The 14273-nt window shown below is 43.9% G+C and overlaps 3 protein-coding genes across 3 annotated transcripts; 2 read left to right on the top strand and 1 right to left on the bottom strand.

The window, feature by feature from the left end:
• The first annotated feature begins 1765 nt into the window (after positions 1-1765).
• Positions 1766-4654, top strand: LOC120660275 (hsp70 nucleotide exchange factor FES1-like). The gene is made up of 8 exons (XM_039938706.1): positions 1766-2115; positions 2268-2359; positions 2720-2870; positions 3202-3329; positions 3490-3648; positions 3727-3909; positions 4011-4217; positions 4302-4654. Exons 1-8 carry the CDS (start codon positions 1830-1832, stop codon positions 4338-4340), a joined length of 1245 nt encoding a protein of 414 aa, XP_039794640.1. The 5' UTR covers positions 1766-1829; the 3' UTR covers positions 4341-4654.
• A 601-nt stretch (positions 4655-5255) lies between these two features.
• On the bottom strand, positions 5256-5934 carry LOC120660276. The gene has a single exon (XM_039938707.1). The coding sequence runs from the start codon at positions 5913-5915 to the stop codon at positions 5370-5372; it is 546 nt and encodes a 181-aa protein (XP_039794641.1). The 5' UTR covers positions 5916-5934; the 3' UTR covers positions 5256-5369.
• Positions 5935-10330: 4396 nt separating this feature from the next.
• LOC120660274 (phosphoenolpyruvate/phosphate translocator 1, chloroplastic-like) lies at positions 10331-14146 on the top strand. The gene is made up of 9 exons (XM_039938705.1): positions 10331-10830; positions 12047-12169; positions 12252-12404; positions 12502-12587; positions 12883-12967; positions 13106-13225; positions 13309-13377; positions 13545-13674; positions 13768-14146. Exons 1-9 carry the CDS (start codon positions 10483-10485, stop codon positions 13842-13844), a joined length of 1191 nt encoding a protein of 396 aa, XP_039794639.1. The 5' UTR covers positions 10331-10482; the 3' UTR covers positions 13845-14146.
• The last annotated feature ends 127 nt before the right edge of the window (positions 14147-14273 follow it).

Below are 14273 nucleotides of genomic sequence, written 5' to 3'. Positions count from 1 at the left end.
TAAGGACCATCAACAACTCCCCCAAGCAAGCCCTTGCTCGTCCCTAGCAAAGTTTTGAACTTAGATTGTTGTTCAGGAGTTGCTACAATATTGCATTCCTAACCTATACTCAAGGCGCAACCAAATGCTCTTAGCATGATTTTGAATAAGTTTGCCTTGTTCTTACCTTTCACCTTACTCCTATGGGGCATATAGCTTTACTGTATTTTTGGCGGTTGAGGGACAAAACGGTCTTGTAGATTACCATTTTTTTCACTCCTTTGCTCAACTACCAGGAGAGCGGCGGCCGCGAAGGGGCTTGCCTCGGCGCGAATGGTTGGCCGTGTGTCGGGTAACGTTTTGGAAAAAAAAAAGAGCCGGGAGGATCCCTGCTAATTTGCGGTCGCCCGTAGCAGTAGATTCTAGCGGTCGATTTTCCGACAGCGGTATCGGCTTCCGTGATTATCGGCTGCGTGCGTACAAAAGATGCTGCTCCCCATTCTCTTTTCGGTTTCCGCGCGCCAGCAAATCTGCATGAGGCCTCCTCCAAAGGCCGACGACATCGCCAGCTGAACTAATCTTTTAATCAGTGAATAGTGTAAAAAAAACCTACTGCTAGCGCTGTAGTTCTCGCTAGCGAGAATGCTGCCCTCCTCACACGCATGCGCCCCTAGGCGCTGCTGCTGTTGTCCCGCCCAGCAATGTCGTCCTTACTAGCTGCAACCACTGAAGAAGGCCTGAGAGAAAAGAATCCGAAAGGCGCAGAAATTACCCATGTCCCTGCCGCCAGCCAATAATTACTTGTCTTTCAAGAGTCATCCGTTCTTTTTGGGGATGTGGAAAAAGTGGTTGTAAAATTTGGACAGGGGAGTGAAAATAAAATTTTGTTTCAAACTATCTGAGAGCGTGTAAAAATGTAGAATAAAGTTTTTTTGCTAAAAAATTTATAGCTAACAAAGTTTAAAGATTTGTTCTAGGCTTTTGCACAGTTTTGTATATAAATAAAATTTTGGTGAATAAAAAATTGTTTAGCGGAAAAATTGAGGTAAAAAACTTATAGCTAACAAACTTTACAGAAAATTTGTTTTTTCGTGACGGGAAAAAGTGCGTGTAAAAATTTGGGTGGGGGAGTGAAATAAAAATAAGTTTCAAAATATCTGAGAATGCCAAAAAATATCTAAAGTAAAAAAGTTTTTACTAAAAAATTTATACCTAACAAACTTTATAGATTTTTTTTTGCTTTTTGAAAATTTTGTACATAGGAAAATTGCCACATAAAATAAATTTGTCTAGTGGAAAAATTGATGGCAAAAATTTATAGCAAACAAACTTTATAGAAAATATGTTTTTTTGGATGTGGGATAACTAGGTAAATTTTTTGTGAGCTGAGCAAAAAAAATCCGAGGCGCGAAGTTTGGGGTTTAGGGCCAGAAAGCATGGAAGCTATTAGATGTGCAGCAGCGTGGGTACCGAGAAAAGGGAAATAGAACCCGTGGCCTGTGGTGTCGTGTAGGTTGTTTCTGTTAATTGAAGGGGGGGCGTGTGGGTTTGGATCGACCGTGACTTGAGTTCGTGCGGGCAACTGTACAAGCAATAGTGCGTCCGAGGAGGGGGGGGGGGCGGACGGAAGCAGGATGATTCAAATAACAAATAATCATGGTTGTCCGACGGCGTTGGCAGCAGTAGATTTTAATGTGATTCCGTGAATGACAACCAAAATTTATATAAAAATGCAAATCCCACCCTGAAACTCTAGGCGGTTCGAACCCGATCCCTCCCTCTCCCTCCCATCACCCGCATTGCGTCTGCGTGGCGTCGACCCCACTTCATTCCGATCCTCCCTCGCGGCCATGGCGGGGGCGAAGCAGCCTCGGCGCTACCGCCTCCCAGCGATCCTCGCCGCGGCTGTGGCTGCCGCTCTGCTCCTGTTCTCGCAGGCAGTGGTGGCGCTGGAGAAAGGAACGAACAGATCGTCGCTGCTCGGGCAGCCGAGGCAGTGGAGCACGGGGACGGACGAGGCGGAGATACTCGCCGAGGCGGAAGCCCGCGGCAGAGGCAGAGTAGGAGGGGACTCGGCGGCTGGGGAACAAGGCGGCGAGTTCGAATCCCTAGACAGCATGCTGCAGTGGGCGATTGGTACAGCCTTGGACTTCAGCATGCTGAGTGATTTCGCCAATTTGAACCTGAAATATTTGCAATTTGGGTGAAATTTCCTGTTGATGTTTATCCAACCCGTTTGCATTCTCATTGAATGATATGGGAATTTGACTCCAGAATTCCTGATGCAGGGAACTCTGATCCGGATAAGTTGAGGGAAAAAGCTGCAGAATTGGAGACCCTATCAGCGGATGAGTTACTCAAGCGGCAAATGGAGATTAAGGTGACTAAATAAGCAGATTTCTGAAGAAATGATGGAAAGTTCTTAATTTGACCTTAGAGTTCTTTGCTTCTCTTTAAGTTTAGTTTCAATTAATAAAGGAATTTCCCGAATAAAAACTAGCCTATTTGTATTGGTCATAAAAGTTGATCTTCAGAGTTCAAACTAATGGTTGGAAAATGAAAAAAAAAACTCGACCGGGTGGTGAACAGACCCCACCATTTTTTATTAAGAGGAAGCAACCCAGCTTCTCCCGGCCGAGAAACCAACCTAATCCTGGCCCATGCCCAAGAGGTGGTTGGAACTTGCAAAATACAAATTACTATTGATTGCCTTACCTTCATTCAAACAACTTCCCTGCAGGAGCTCATGGAGAAGTTAAAGATGCCATCAGATGCTGAGTTCATGAAGACTGCCATTGCTGACTTAAATAATTCCTCTGTTTCGCTCGAGGAGCGCCAACGTGCACTGCAAGAGCTTTTAGTTCTAGTTGAGCCCATCGACAATGCTAATGGTAATGTAAATCATGTTTACGTTTGTTGATATAAACTTATGCTCGTAACCAGAGTCCTCCTTTCCACCCAGAAAGAATATTTGCAGTTCAGATTACAGACACAGCAGTTATTTACCTGAATTTGATGCATGCAAAGATGGTCCATGTACCTACTGAATGGTACATATTTGTTCTGAAAATTAGAACTGTGCTTTGAAGTTTCCATTTCCTGTTAGGCCCTTAGATAAAATTGGTGGCTTATTTCTGTGTTTGTTGTCAATTTATGCAAACAAGGAGTTATATCTTTTATGCTTCTCTCATGGCCACATGATTTTCTCACACCTATTTTCAGACCTTGAAAAACTTGGAGGCCTTATTCCATTGATTCAGGAACTTAACAATGCAGATGAAGGAATAAGGACTACATCAGCATGGGTCCTGGGTAAAGCCAGTCAGAATAATGTTCTTGTCCAAAACCAGGTACTATCAAGTATCAACCTAACAGGTCTCCAACTATTTTCCTTGATGATTTCTCTCTTGCTTTTAGTCCTATCCTTACTCAAGAAACTATCTTATGTTTTCTCAATGCATCATTGTACTGGTTATCACTATTTACACAACTCATTTTATACTTGGCTAGATCCTTGGTTATGGAGCTTTGAAAAGATTAGTGAACATGGGTTATTCCAGTTCTGCAGCAGAAGCTGCAAAAGCCTTGTATGCTATATCCTCCTTGATTAGGGACAATGAACATGGCCAGGAGCTCTTCCTTTCAGAAAACGGGTATGCAATGTTGCAGGTACAAAAAGGAAATCAAACATTGAATATCTAGACAAACGCAAGGTTTGAAGTATACCAATGCGTTGTTTGTTTGCAGCACATATTGTCAACTGATGGCAACAATGTTCGGCTTCAGAAAAAGGTTGTGTCATTACTGGCATATGTAGCCGACTTTCAGCTAAGTACAGGAAAGTCACAGGCATCATTATTAAGCAACCACCTATTCATAAAATCTGTAGTTGATATGATATCAGCGCCTGACATTGACCTTCAGGAGAAGGTACCCTTTAAAATGGCTTCTATGTGAATACTTCCTTATCTTTGGCATGGAGCACGGGATGTTAATCTTCCTGATCGCACTTTTTACTGATCATTATGCAGGCTTTGTTAGCTGCTAAAAGTCTGCTGCAGCTTACTTCAGATGATGCAGTAGATCTGCAGAAGTTTTCAGGCTTGGATGATTCCCTGTATGCATTGAGGGTGCAATTGGATGAGTTGACATCTCATGAGGAACGCAGAGAGTATGCTCTGGAAGTTGAAATCCTGCGGAGAGAAGTCCAGATCCTGTTCCAACAGAAATTCAATCAGGTATTTGTTTTCATATCTTCGATGATACTGGAGTAGCAAATTATAATGTTTGACGTGCATGCCTTCTTCTGTCTCTGAGTGCAGGTGAGGGCGTTGCAACATGACATGAAAAATGACAAATGAAGCCACATACAAACCCTATAATTTAAACACGTGTAATGTGTAGAAACCTTGGTTCTGATGGGATTTCTAAGAGCTGGATGGCAGAACCTAAACCTAGCTAATGCCGGTTTCATGAAACCATCGCTAATTGAATACAGGACGTCATGAAATAGCGACTCCCCATCCAGTTACAGAAGAAAGAACTGCAACGGCACAAATTTGACACTCAATTCTGCTCCGTGTCCTCAAATGTTTCATATTAAACCGATTGGATGTTGATGCTGTTCGTATGAAGCACTCAAAGCTTTTTATACCAAGCCTAAGCTCTAATTTAATGGCTTCCTGTTTACACAATTTTGCTCCAGATCTATCACACATAAGCATTTTTTTGCAAAAACTTTCATGAGAGTAAACTTACGGTGCTTTGGAATTCATAAAGTTCTGAACGACGCTAGTCCTGCAAGCATGCCATTGTCATGCTTAAGCAGAGAAATAGCGTCCTTTGATAGCAATGAAAGCCGACGATCCAAGTCCATCACCGACGAGCCGTGCCTCTGGCCTCTGCTAACTTGGTCGTCGGCTCGTCGCTGCTACTGCGGCCATGGACAGCAGGTATCTTCTGCCATGGGCCCATGGCGCCCTGGCCGATCTGCTACCTGCTTTTCTTTTACCCTTTTTGTTTACCTCTGTTAGTGTAACGAGTTTAATTTCGTGCTCAATCTGGATCCCAAGCTCATGGTTTTCGATCAGATATCAAGGAAAAAGATCTCTAGTTCATGCTGCAACCGGGAATTTCTGAGTTGAAGATTCAATTTGAAAGCTGTTGGTGTGTTGAGTTCAAAGTTTAACTCGGTTTCGTGCACTTGGGTTACCTTGCGCGTTTGATAATCTCATTGGGCCACGTCGCCCTTTTTGCCGTGGGCGCATGTCTTTGTAATTTGTATTGTATTGTATTGGAAGGCCTTGTAAAAGTTTACAAAATTGGACTCCCAAATTGGTTGGCACCCCTCTGGCCCAATTACAACCGACACCGAGAGGACAGGCCGGCAATCAGATGGCGAAGTATTGGAAGGCGTTGCCGAGGCGGCGGCCGACGTAGGGATGAGGGTGGTCCGGGTACGAGCACTCAGTGCTGAACAGCAGCCAGTGCCGGCGGCACCGCTTCACCGGCAGGTCGCCGATCACGCGCTCCCCGCCGTCGGGCGTCCTGAGGATCATGGCGTCGTGCTCGAACACGACGCGGCACAGGCCTTGGCCGGCGGGGTCCTGGCACTTCTTGGCGTCCGGCCACCGCGAGTCCAGCAGGGTGAGGCCGGCGACGTAGTTGCCGGCGTACGCCCAGTTACAGCGCACCCACCCGTTCCGGCCGTCCTCCACCATCAGCTCGGCAATGCGCCGCCCGGCCTGGCCGTGGGGCACGCGGCCGCGGGGCACCACGCTGAGCGCCGTCAGGAACATGCCGCCGATCGCCTGGCACACGAGCTTCATGCCCTGCGCCGGGAGGTGGTTCTCCACGGACGCGTAGTAGGTCTCGGCGGCTCCAGCCACCGCGGCGGTGGCTGCGAGGGCCACGGCCACGGCGGCGAGGCGTGCCATTCTTGGTGGGTGCCGGACTTCGGGCTGTGATTGCGGGGGTGCCTGGTTATGCTCCTGGGCGTGACCGGCGTTTTATAGCGCCCGTTGCTATTTCTGGGTACTCGGTCGTAGACAAAAGATTTGTGGTAGTTAGCAGTTTCATTGGCTGATTAGTAGCTGTATTCTCTTACATTTGTGCTACCCTATACGGCTATACAACAGGCGTGTACCACCTCTGTCTTCTCTCTTCAAGTGTCAATGCTGGACCCAAGAGTTGGTCAATACTAGAACCAAAATTCTGGCACTACTCCAAAAATGATCTGTAGCAACGCCACATTTTTTTCATTGGTGGGTCAATGTAACACGTTTCTACAAAAGAAGTAAGGTTACTATAGTATTTGATCCACCCCTGGCTTTTTAGGGGCGAGTCACCCGTCACCCACCCTTGAAACCGATAAAATAGCATATCACCTTCTTCCTCCTCCTAACAACCCATTGCTTCCTCGGGGAGGTGCTGCCCAAAAATAATAAATAAAAAAGTAAGAGGGTGGGAAGGTTTTAAATATGATTTCCTTGAAGTTGGGGGCTCTAAAAGATAAGTAGATGCTAATCCCATGCCTTTTCTATGTTGTTTTGATAATTTACAGCTCAAATGGAGCTCTATTTGCCTCTGGCTAGATCTAGATCTCCATGGAGTGGATTTGTCATTTGGGGCTCCATTTGCATCAATTTTTTGGATGAAGTTGTGATATTTTAGTAGGAGAACAAGCTTATAATATTATATGGGCTCAACCAATAAGTTATAGCCTCACTCACAAGTAAATAGTTTTTCTAGATCCACGGAGGATAGAGATAAAGAAATTATTTTTTCTATATTTACTCAAATGCATGCTAGTTTTTTTCCCAAGATTTAGTGGTACAATAATAGTCTTGGTCTTGATTTTTTTATTTAGTATATGTTAAATTGACTTTTTCCAATATCAGTGCATATATTATTTTGGAGCTCCATTTACCTCAAACTTTTGGATGAAGTTATGTTATTGTAGTAGTAGAAGAAGATTATGTAATCATTTGAGCCCAATCTATGTTTTAGCCTCATTTTCAAGTAAACAATTTTCTAGATTCATGGGGAGAGAAAAAGATTTGATTTAATTTTTCGATGTTTATACACATGCATGATAGTTTTTTTTCTATGTTTACACACATGCATTTATTTACCAAATTATTAAAGAGATTGTTTTAATCCATTTAAATTATTTGTTGCTTTTCAGAGATGGATAGGACATGGATGAACAAAGCACGAAGGACAGACACCTATTTTCTCGGAGAATATAATAAATTCATTCAAGCTGCGGAGAACCACGCAAGAAATGAGAAGACATGGAGGATACCTTGTCCATGCAAAACCTGCAGAATATGAGAGTATTCAACGACACAACTACAATCAGATCGCACGTGTTGGAGGGTGGTTTTGTTGAGAACTACATTATCTGAAAGTATCATGGCAAGAATGCTCACCCTCCAACAGATAATCCACTCAACGATATCATATAAGATGCGTAGTTTGACAGAACGTTTGATGCTTATAATGATTTTGATGATGGTGGCGGCGATGATTGTTGGCGTTTACTAGCGTCACCACTAGATTTGGTGTTCCTAGGCGACAATGCCCGCAAACGCCAATGAGGGTATTCGTAAATTACGAATAAAACCGCAAGCGCACAGAATAGCGATGTAGCATTTTACTCAAGAGTACTCCATGGTTGTTAATTTTACTCAAGAGTACTCCAGAGTACTCAAGCAGAATAAATAGGTAAGTTGATGAATAGTTTTTGTTCGGATATTCAATTGCATAAATAGTGGTAAGATAAATAATGGATAGAGATAGTCTGACACACAAATTTCATGCTCAAGTTAATATATTCGTAAGGCAGGGAGAAAATAAGAAGTTAGCAGCTCAGGTTTTATGTACTTGCAGTTAATTATACAGCTCATGCTATACATTACACCATACACATGGTTATCCTAGCTTTAGACACAACAGATACTGCCAGGAGACTGCTCATGACTGATAGATAAGACTATCTATATCATCACGGTAATTTATGAACCTCCTACCTCTCAATCCGAACGTGGAGGATTTCGATGGCACAAAAAAGGACTGTCACCACTTGCAAGCTATCTCTACAAACTATGGGAAAGGGCAACATCCAGCAACATTTGATTAACCTGAACATCATGTCTACATTAATAAGCGATACTCTAGTATCTCGTGTGGAGCCCTCACCATTCGGATGGACAGACATCATACTAAAGCAAACATATGAATATTGGAATGGATACTGATGTACTAAACCTAATTGTCTAATCATGCAAAGCAAAAGATATGAATACATACTAATCATGTAGTATATGTTTGAAACAGCAGGATAGGTCACGCGAATATAAATAACGAATATAAATAACTACAAGATAAATCTGTTACAGCTATCTGAGAATTACAAAGGAAGATAAGAGCGGAACCCACACCGAAACACCTAAGCAACTTTGGGGACCCAAATACTACTACTTCAGCCTAAACTCCACTAGTCTATAGGCTAAACAACAGAGGAATTGAGCTTGAGGTTCAACTTGTGGTGTGTCTTATTCTCGCACGGGTGAGGGCTGAAGCCAATCAGCTGGAACCGACATCAGTGGCTAATGGGAGGGTGCCACATCAAAGGGCAAAGGCGGTGGCGTCTTGGGCCGGTCGGCCATGGACCAATGGGAGGGCCATCAGTTAGTAGTTTCTTACTATTTATTGGATTGAGTGTTTGCTAGTATTTGTGGTTAGCTCTAGTCTAAGATTCCCGATAGAGACGGATGTTCTTGACTAGGACTAGAGTTATTAAACGATAGTGTAGGCATGATGCCTAGACTCTTTACCATTCGATTATTGTGCGGTAGCCTTCAGATTGTGACAACCCTATTTTGTGCCATCATAATCATCCATGTTCGGTTGCACGATAGCAGCCTATGCCAGAACTTCTTGTCTGACCAGGCGAAACTAATGCTCGACGTAAACAACTGATTCTTAGTCTAATCTTACCTTGAATCTAAATAGTCCTCTCGATCGCTTGATCCTACCAGTGTTGTGTCTTTTTGATGAGCCTGAATCGTAGATATCGTACTCATATTCCCTTAGATTCAATAACCCTTGAAATACACTAAAATAAAAGTTACACCGGTATCTGTACGCTTGCAGATTCTTTCGTGAGGTTCAGCATACCCAGCGTCCTTTTTGTGCTGCTGCTGGTTAAATTAGTAGCGACACACGATGTTACCACCAACGATTGGTAATACTTCAATCGAGATAGTACTCGAGAAGTACCACCAATCAGCGCCACATCAGGTATCATAACCCTAATCGGGAGATGAAAAAGATACATAGACATCTAAAGTAAAGGGATGTATATATTATTCCTATATATATCATCTATCTATGAAAAAAGTAAACAGAGTTCGTTTTTGGTCCCCGAAGCCCCGAATGGAATGGATTGTATGGTTTCTGCTTCTGCCAACGAAACGAAGGCCTCGCCCCTTACGAATGCTTCTCCGATCCTGAACGCGAAGAGAATAAGATGCTGCTCCCCCTCCCTCTGTCTTTTTCCGCTTTGCTAATCTTCCCCTCTAACGCGGGCCGGGCTTAGGCGGGCGCCTTGGATCCGGCAGATAGATCATTTCATAGTAATTTAACACTGTTATCTGCTTTTGATAGTGGCAAACGGTCTCTTCATTTTCAAAAAAAAACAGGGTAAACTCCTACAATCTAAAAATAGAGAAAATCTTCATTTCATCGTTTCGCTTCAAAACATGACAATAACGCCAAAACCCTTGTTTAGATGCATAAAGTTTTGATCGTAAAACACTGTAGCACTTTCGTTTGTATTTGGTAATTATTGTCCCGCTATGGATTAACTAGGTTTAGATTTATCTCGTAAATTATAAATAAACTGTGTAATTAATTATTTTGTTTAACTACATTTAATATTTCATGCATGTGTTCAATATTGGATGTAACGGAAAATCTTGTAAAATTTTTGAATTTTAAAGACATCTAAATAAGACCAAAGTTCATTTTTAAAAATTCTGTTGGTAAGAAAGCCTGTTTGTTTGTGCGTGCGGGTCCACATCTCAGCTTTCCCCTCGAAACCGCCGCAACACGCACGCTCCCCCGGCGTTTCAGTCGCCGAGCGGTTGGGCCCGCACGGCCTGCTTGTTTGCCAGCGACAGCTGTTCGTTGCGCTCCACGGAGCGGCGATGCGGTCCAAGCCCACGTCGGATCCACCCGCCCACTCAAGTGGGTCCCACGAGCTCCGTTGGCCCGCATGCCAGTGACACGGTGCCAGTTCAACGCGGCCTCGCCGCTGCATAAAAGTCCTCCTCCAAATCTCGCGCACTGTCACTCGCCCGGCACCACCTCACCAAACCCGGTGGGAACCTCGTGCTCTCCGCCGCCGCCGCCTCCGCCTCGATCCCTCCGCCCGCCTCCCGAGGCTCAGGCTTCCCGGACCTTCGGCGGGGCGCCGCGGCGATCCTCCCCAGGACAATGCAAAGCTCGGCGGCCATCGGGCTAGTCCGGCCATGCGCCGCCCGGCCGCTCGCCGCTTGCCCTAGCTACCGCCGCGGCGGCGCCGGCGCCGGCGCCGGACTCCGCCCGGTCCTCCCGGCGCGCGGCCTCCGCCTCTCCGCCCGCGCCGGGCTCGTCCCGGCCTCACCGCTTGAGGAGGAGGAGAAGCGGAGATGCAGGGACGTGGCGGCGTCGGCGTCGGCGGCGGCCGCGGCGCAGGGGGCCGGGGAGGAAGCGGGAGGAGGGCTAGTGAAGACGCTGCAGCTGGGGGCGCTCTTCGGCCTCTGGTACCTCTTCAACATCTACTTCAACATCTACAACAAGCAGGTGAGCTGACTGACGACAAACTGTCATTGCCGTCGCCATGTCCCCTTCCCCTGTTTTCTTGTGTTGCATTATGCCGTGCGAGGGGGTGGACTGCTGGTCTTCCCTCTAATGTCCGCGCACAAGTGATTCTCTTGCGCAGATCAGTGAATCGCGCATATCGGATTATCAGTAATCGTAAGTACCAAGGACAGATCCTTCTCTTAGTTTGCATTTGTGTAATTCCGATGATGGCGTGGACATAGCTTTTGCAATTTTCCGTTCATGCTTGAGCTATGCAGTATGCTGAGAGGAGGCATGTATTGGTTTGTTAATTTATTATTCCATATTTCTTTCATACCGGTGTTGCTGAATCTTCCACATGGACATTTCACTAGGTTCGGTGAAATGCTAACTGGCCTGAGCTTATTGTCTTGAGAAATTTATAGATCAATTGTAGTGGATTTCCCTTTTGCTACATAGTCACCAGAAAATTTGTAAAAACGACAATTGAGTTGACAAATGTAGGCCAACCCACTTTCTGTGTAGATGCAAGAATTTGCTCAAAGTCATCATGATATTCTACTGGTACAGGCTCCAAAAACGGCTCAAGAAGAAAATCTTGCTTTGCTTCTTTTTTCTTCTTCATTTTATATATGCTCCCCAAGTCCCCATACTACACATTCTGGACAAGGTTTTGCTCAATTTTGTAAAGAACAGCAAACCTAGGAAGTATCGACACTTTTGTTTTAACCATAGTCCATAGTCAATAATGATGCAATTAAGCCTCTTTCATATATGTGTATATATATGAAAAGCTTTTACATAGCAAGCTTTTGTTGATGAATTTGCAGACTGCACCCATGTAATGTCTTTCCATTTTTATTCATACGCACATAGGTCTTCATTTTTGTATATATGTGATTAGTAGATCAGAATAGCATCTCTACTGTGGTAAGTGGTTATGTTCACAAGATCCTTGACTCCTTGTTGATATGTTGTCCATTGTTTCAACATTCACTCGGATGTTTTCTGGTGACGCTGTCAAGGCTTTATTTACTGATAACAATCATTTCTTTGTAACTAAAGAGAAATTTAAGTGATGTTTTGGTAAATCACAGTAGTTCAATTTGTTGGTGTACACCGCCCCGCCTTTGAGTTATGTGAGAAACATTTAGATGGTGAACATCAGTTGCTAGCAAATAGTACAGGTTTTTAAAACTGTTTCTATGCTTGGCAGGTTCTGAAGGTTTTGCCATACCCTATAAACATCACAACTGTGCAGTTTGCTGTTGGAACTGCCATTGCTTTGTTCATGTGGATCACCGGTATCCTTAAAAGACCAAAGATTTCTGGTGCCCAGGTGAATATTAAGTTTCTCTGGCCAAACATTCAGTACACACATAGTGCATCAAAATGACATCAGTTTTGTTCTTGTTTCTCAGCTTCTCGCTATCCTTCCTCTGGCTATTGTCCACACCATGGGCAATCTTTTCACAAACATGAGCCTTGGAAAGGTTGCAGTTTCATTTACACATACTATCAAGGCCATGGAGCCTTTCTTCTCAGTCCTCCTTTCAGCAATCTTCCTTGGCGAGGTAATTTCATCTGTTCAGCTCTGTAGTCTGATAGTAACTTCTGGCAATATGATTAAACTTTTCCTGTTTTTACTCCGGCAAATGAACGATTTTGCAGTTGCCTACTCCTTGGGTTGTATTGTCTCTTGTTCCCATCGTTGGTGGTGTGGCTTTGGCATCTCTTACTGAGGCTTCCTTTAACTGGTAAGCAATACAGGTGCCTTTTTAGAATACAAGCAGGTGTTTGGATGGTTCTTGTGCAAATTGCATACTAATTTTCCTGTCTTTTGCTTTATTGCTTCAATCGTCTGATGTACCTCAAACTTTAGTTGATCAATGTTCTAGTGTCATTGTTTCTACAATTGTTGTTAGGTTTTCTCTGTTCTGCATAGTGTATGGTGTGTGTGCATGCTCTTACACACAATCAGGAAGGCAGAAGCAATGGATTCCTTGTTATGTCATTGCATTGTCACGTGTAACCTCGAATTTCTATGTCCAGGGCTGGCTTTTGGAGTGCAATGGCTTCAAATGTAACATTCCAGTCAAGGAATGTGCTAAGCAAGAAGCTTATGGTGAAGAAAGAGGTCTCTGAACTATCACTTTGCAGTTTTCTTGAATTGTTTAGCAATTTTGTCATGAATAATTGATTGTTAGTTTTAGTTATGGGTATTTATGTCTTTCCCTTCGAGAGTATACCTAACTCTTTCTTTTCCTCACTTCAGGAATCTCTGGACAATATTAATCTTTTCTCAATCATTACAGTCATGTCATTCTTCCTCTTGGCCCCAGTAACCTTACTAACAGAGGGTGTCAAAGTCAGTCCTGCAGTCTTGCAGTCTGCTGTGAGTACTCCATTTATTTATGACATCTTGCGGACTGTGTTGAGGACAATTTTATATTACTGAAAAATTAAAATCTTGTGCAGGGCTTGAACTTAAAACAGATCTACACGAGGTCGCTGATTGCTGCATGCTGCTTCCATGCGTACCAACAGGTCAGCCATGTATTCAGTTATCTGATGACCCATCTTGTTGGAATTATTGGATCTGTTTTCCCCTTTAGTTACATGTTTGGTGCTGAGTCAGATTATTTGATATTCAGTGTTGAGCGTTCACAATTTCGAATTTACTTACTGATCTTGTTATGCTTAATTTGTTGAAGGTGTCATACATGATCCTTGCAAGGGTGTCCCCAGTCACCCATTCAGTGGGCAACTGCGTCAAGCGTGTGGTGGTCATTGTGACTTCCGTTCTGTTCTTCAGGACTCCTGTTTCTCCCGTCAACTCTCTAGGTCCGCATCTTTTTCTTTCACCACTCTAATTAAGTCAATCATGTTATTCCGCTCTCCCTCACGAATTGAATTGGGAAAATTTGATTTGTCCAGGTACCGGGGTTGCCCTCGCAGGAGTTTTCCTGTACTCACAACTGAAGAGGCTTAAGCCCAAGGCCAAGGCTGCTTAATGACATATATTATCAGATCCATCCATTAGAACTGTGGAAGACCTGCCGTCTGAGTGACTAGCGAGTGCTGTAGTTTAGAGCGATATTGCAAGAAGTCCCTCTGGTTTGCTACGACTTGAAGTGATTGTTCGTGATTTAATTACTAGTGTTTTTGAACGGATTTATGGTTTGTTGGTGTATTAATAATTTTGGTGTGGTGCCATTTTTCTTGTGCTGTTTGTACGCTTCTGAAACTGAACTTCGAGGAAGACAGACAAAAATAATAGTGGTGGTGGAGATGTAATCCTCGGGAGTAATTCTTTCGTGGTGTGTCGTGATCAGGGTTTATCTTTTCGTTTTTTTACTGAATCCCGCCAATTGCCGGAAACGAAATTTCAGCCGAAATTTCGATAATTCCGAACGGAAAGATAATTCAAATTCAAAAACGGA

Source organism: Panicum virgatum, chromosome 2N (assembly GCF_016808335.1).
Source record: "Panicum virgatum strain AP13 chromosome 2N, P.virgatum_v5, whole genome shotgun sequence".
Lineage (NCBI taxonomy): Eukaryota > Viridiplantae > Streptophyta > Magnoliopsida > Poales > Poaceae > Panicum > Panicum virgatum.
This window is presented reverse-complemented; position numbering and strand designations above follow the sequence as displayed.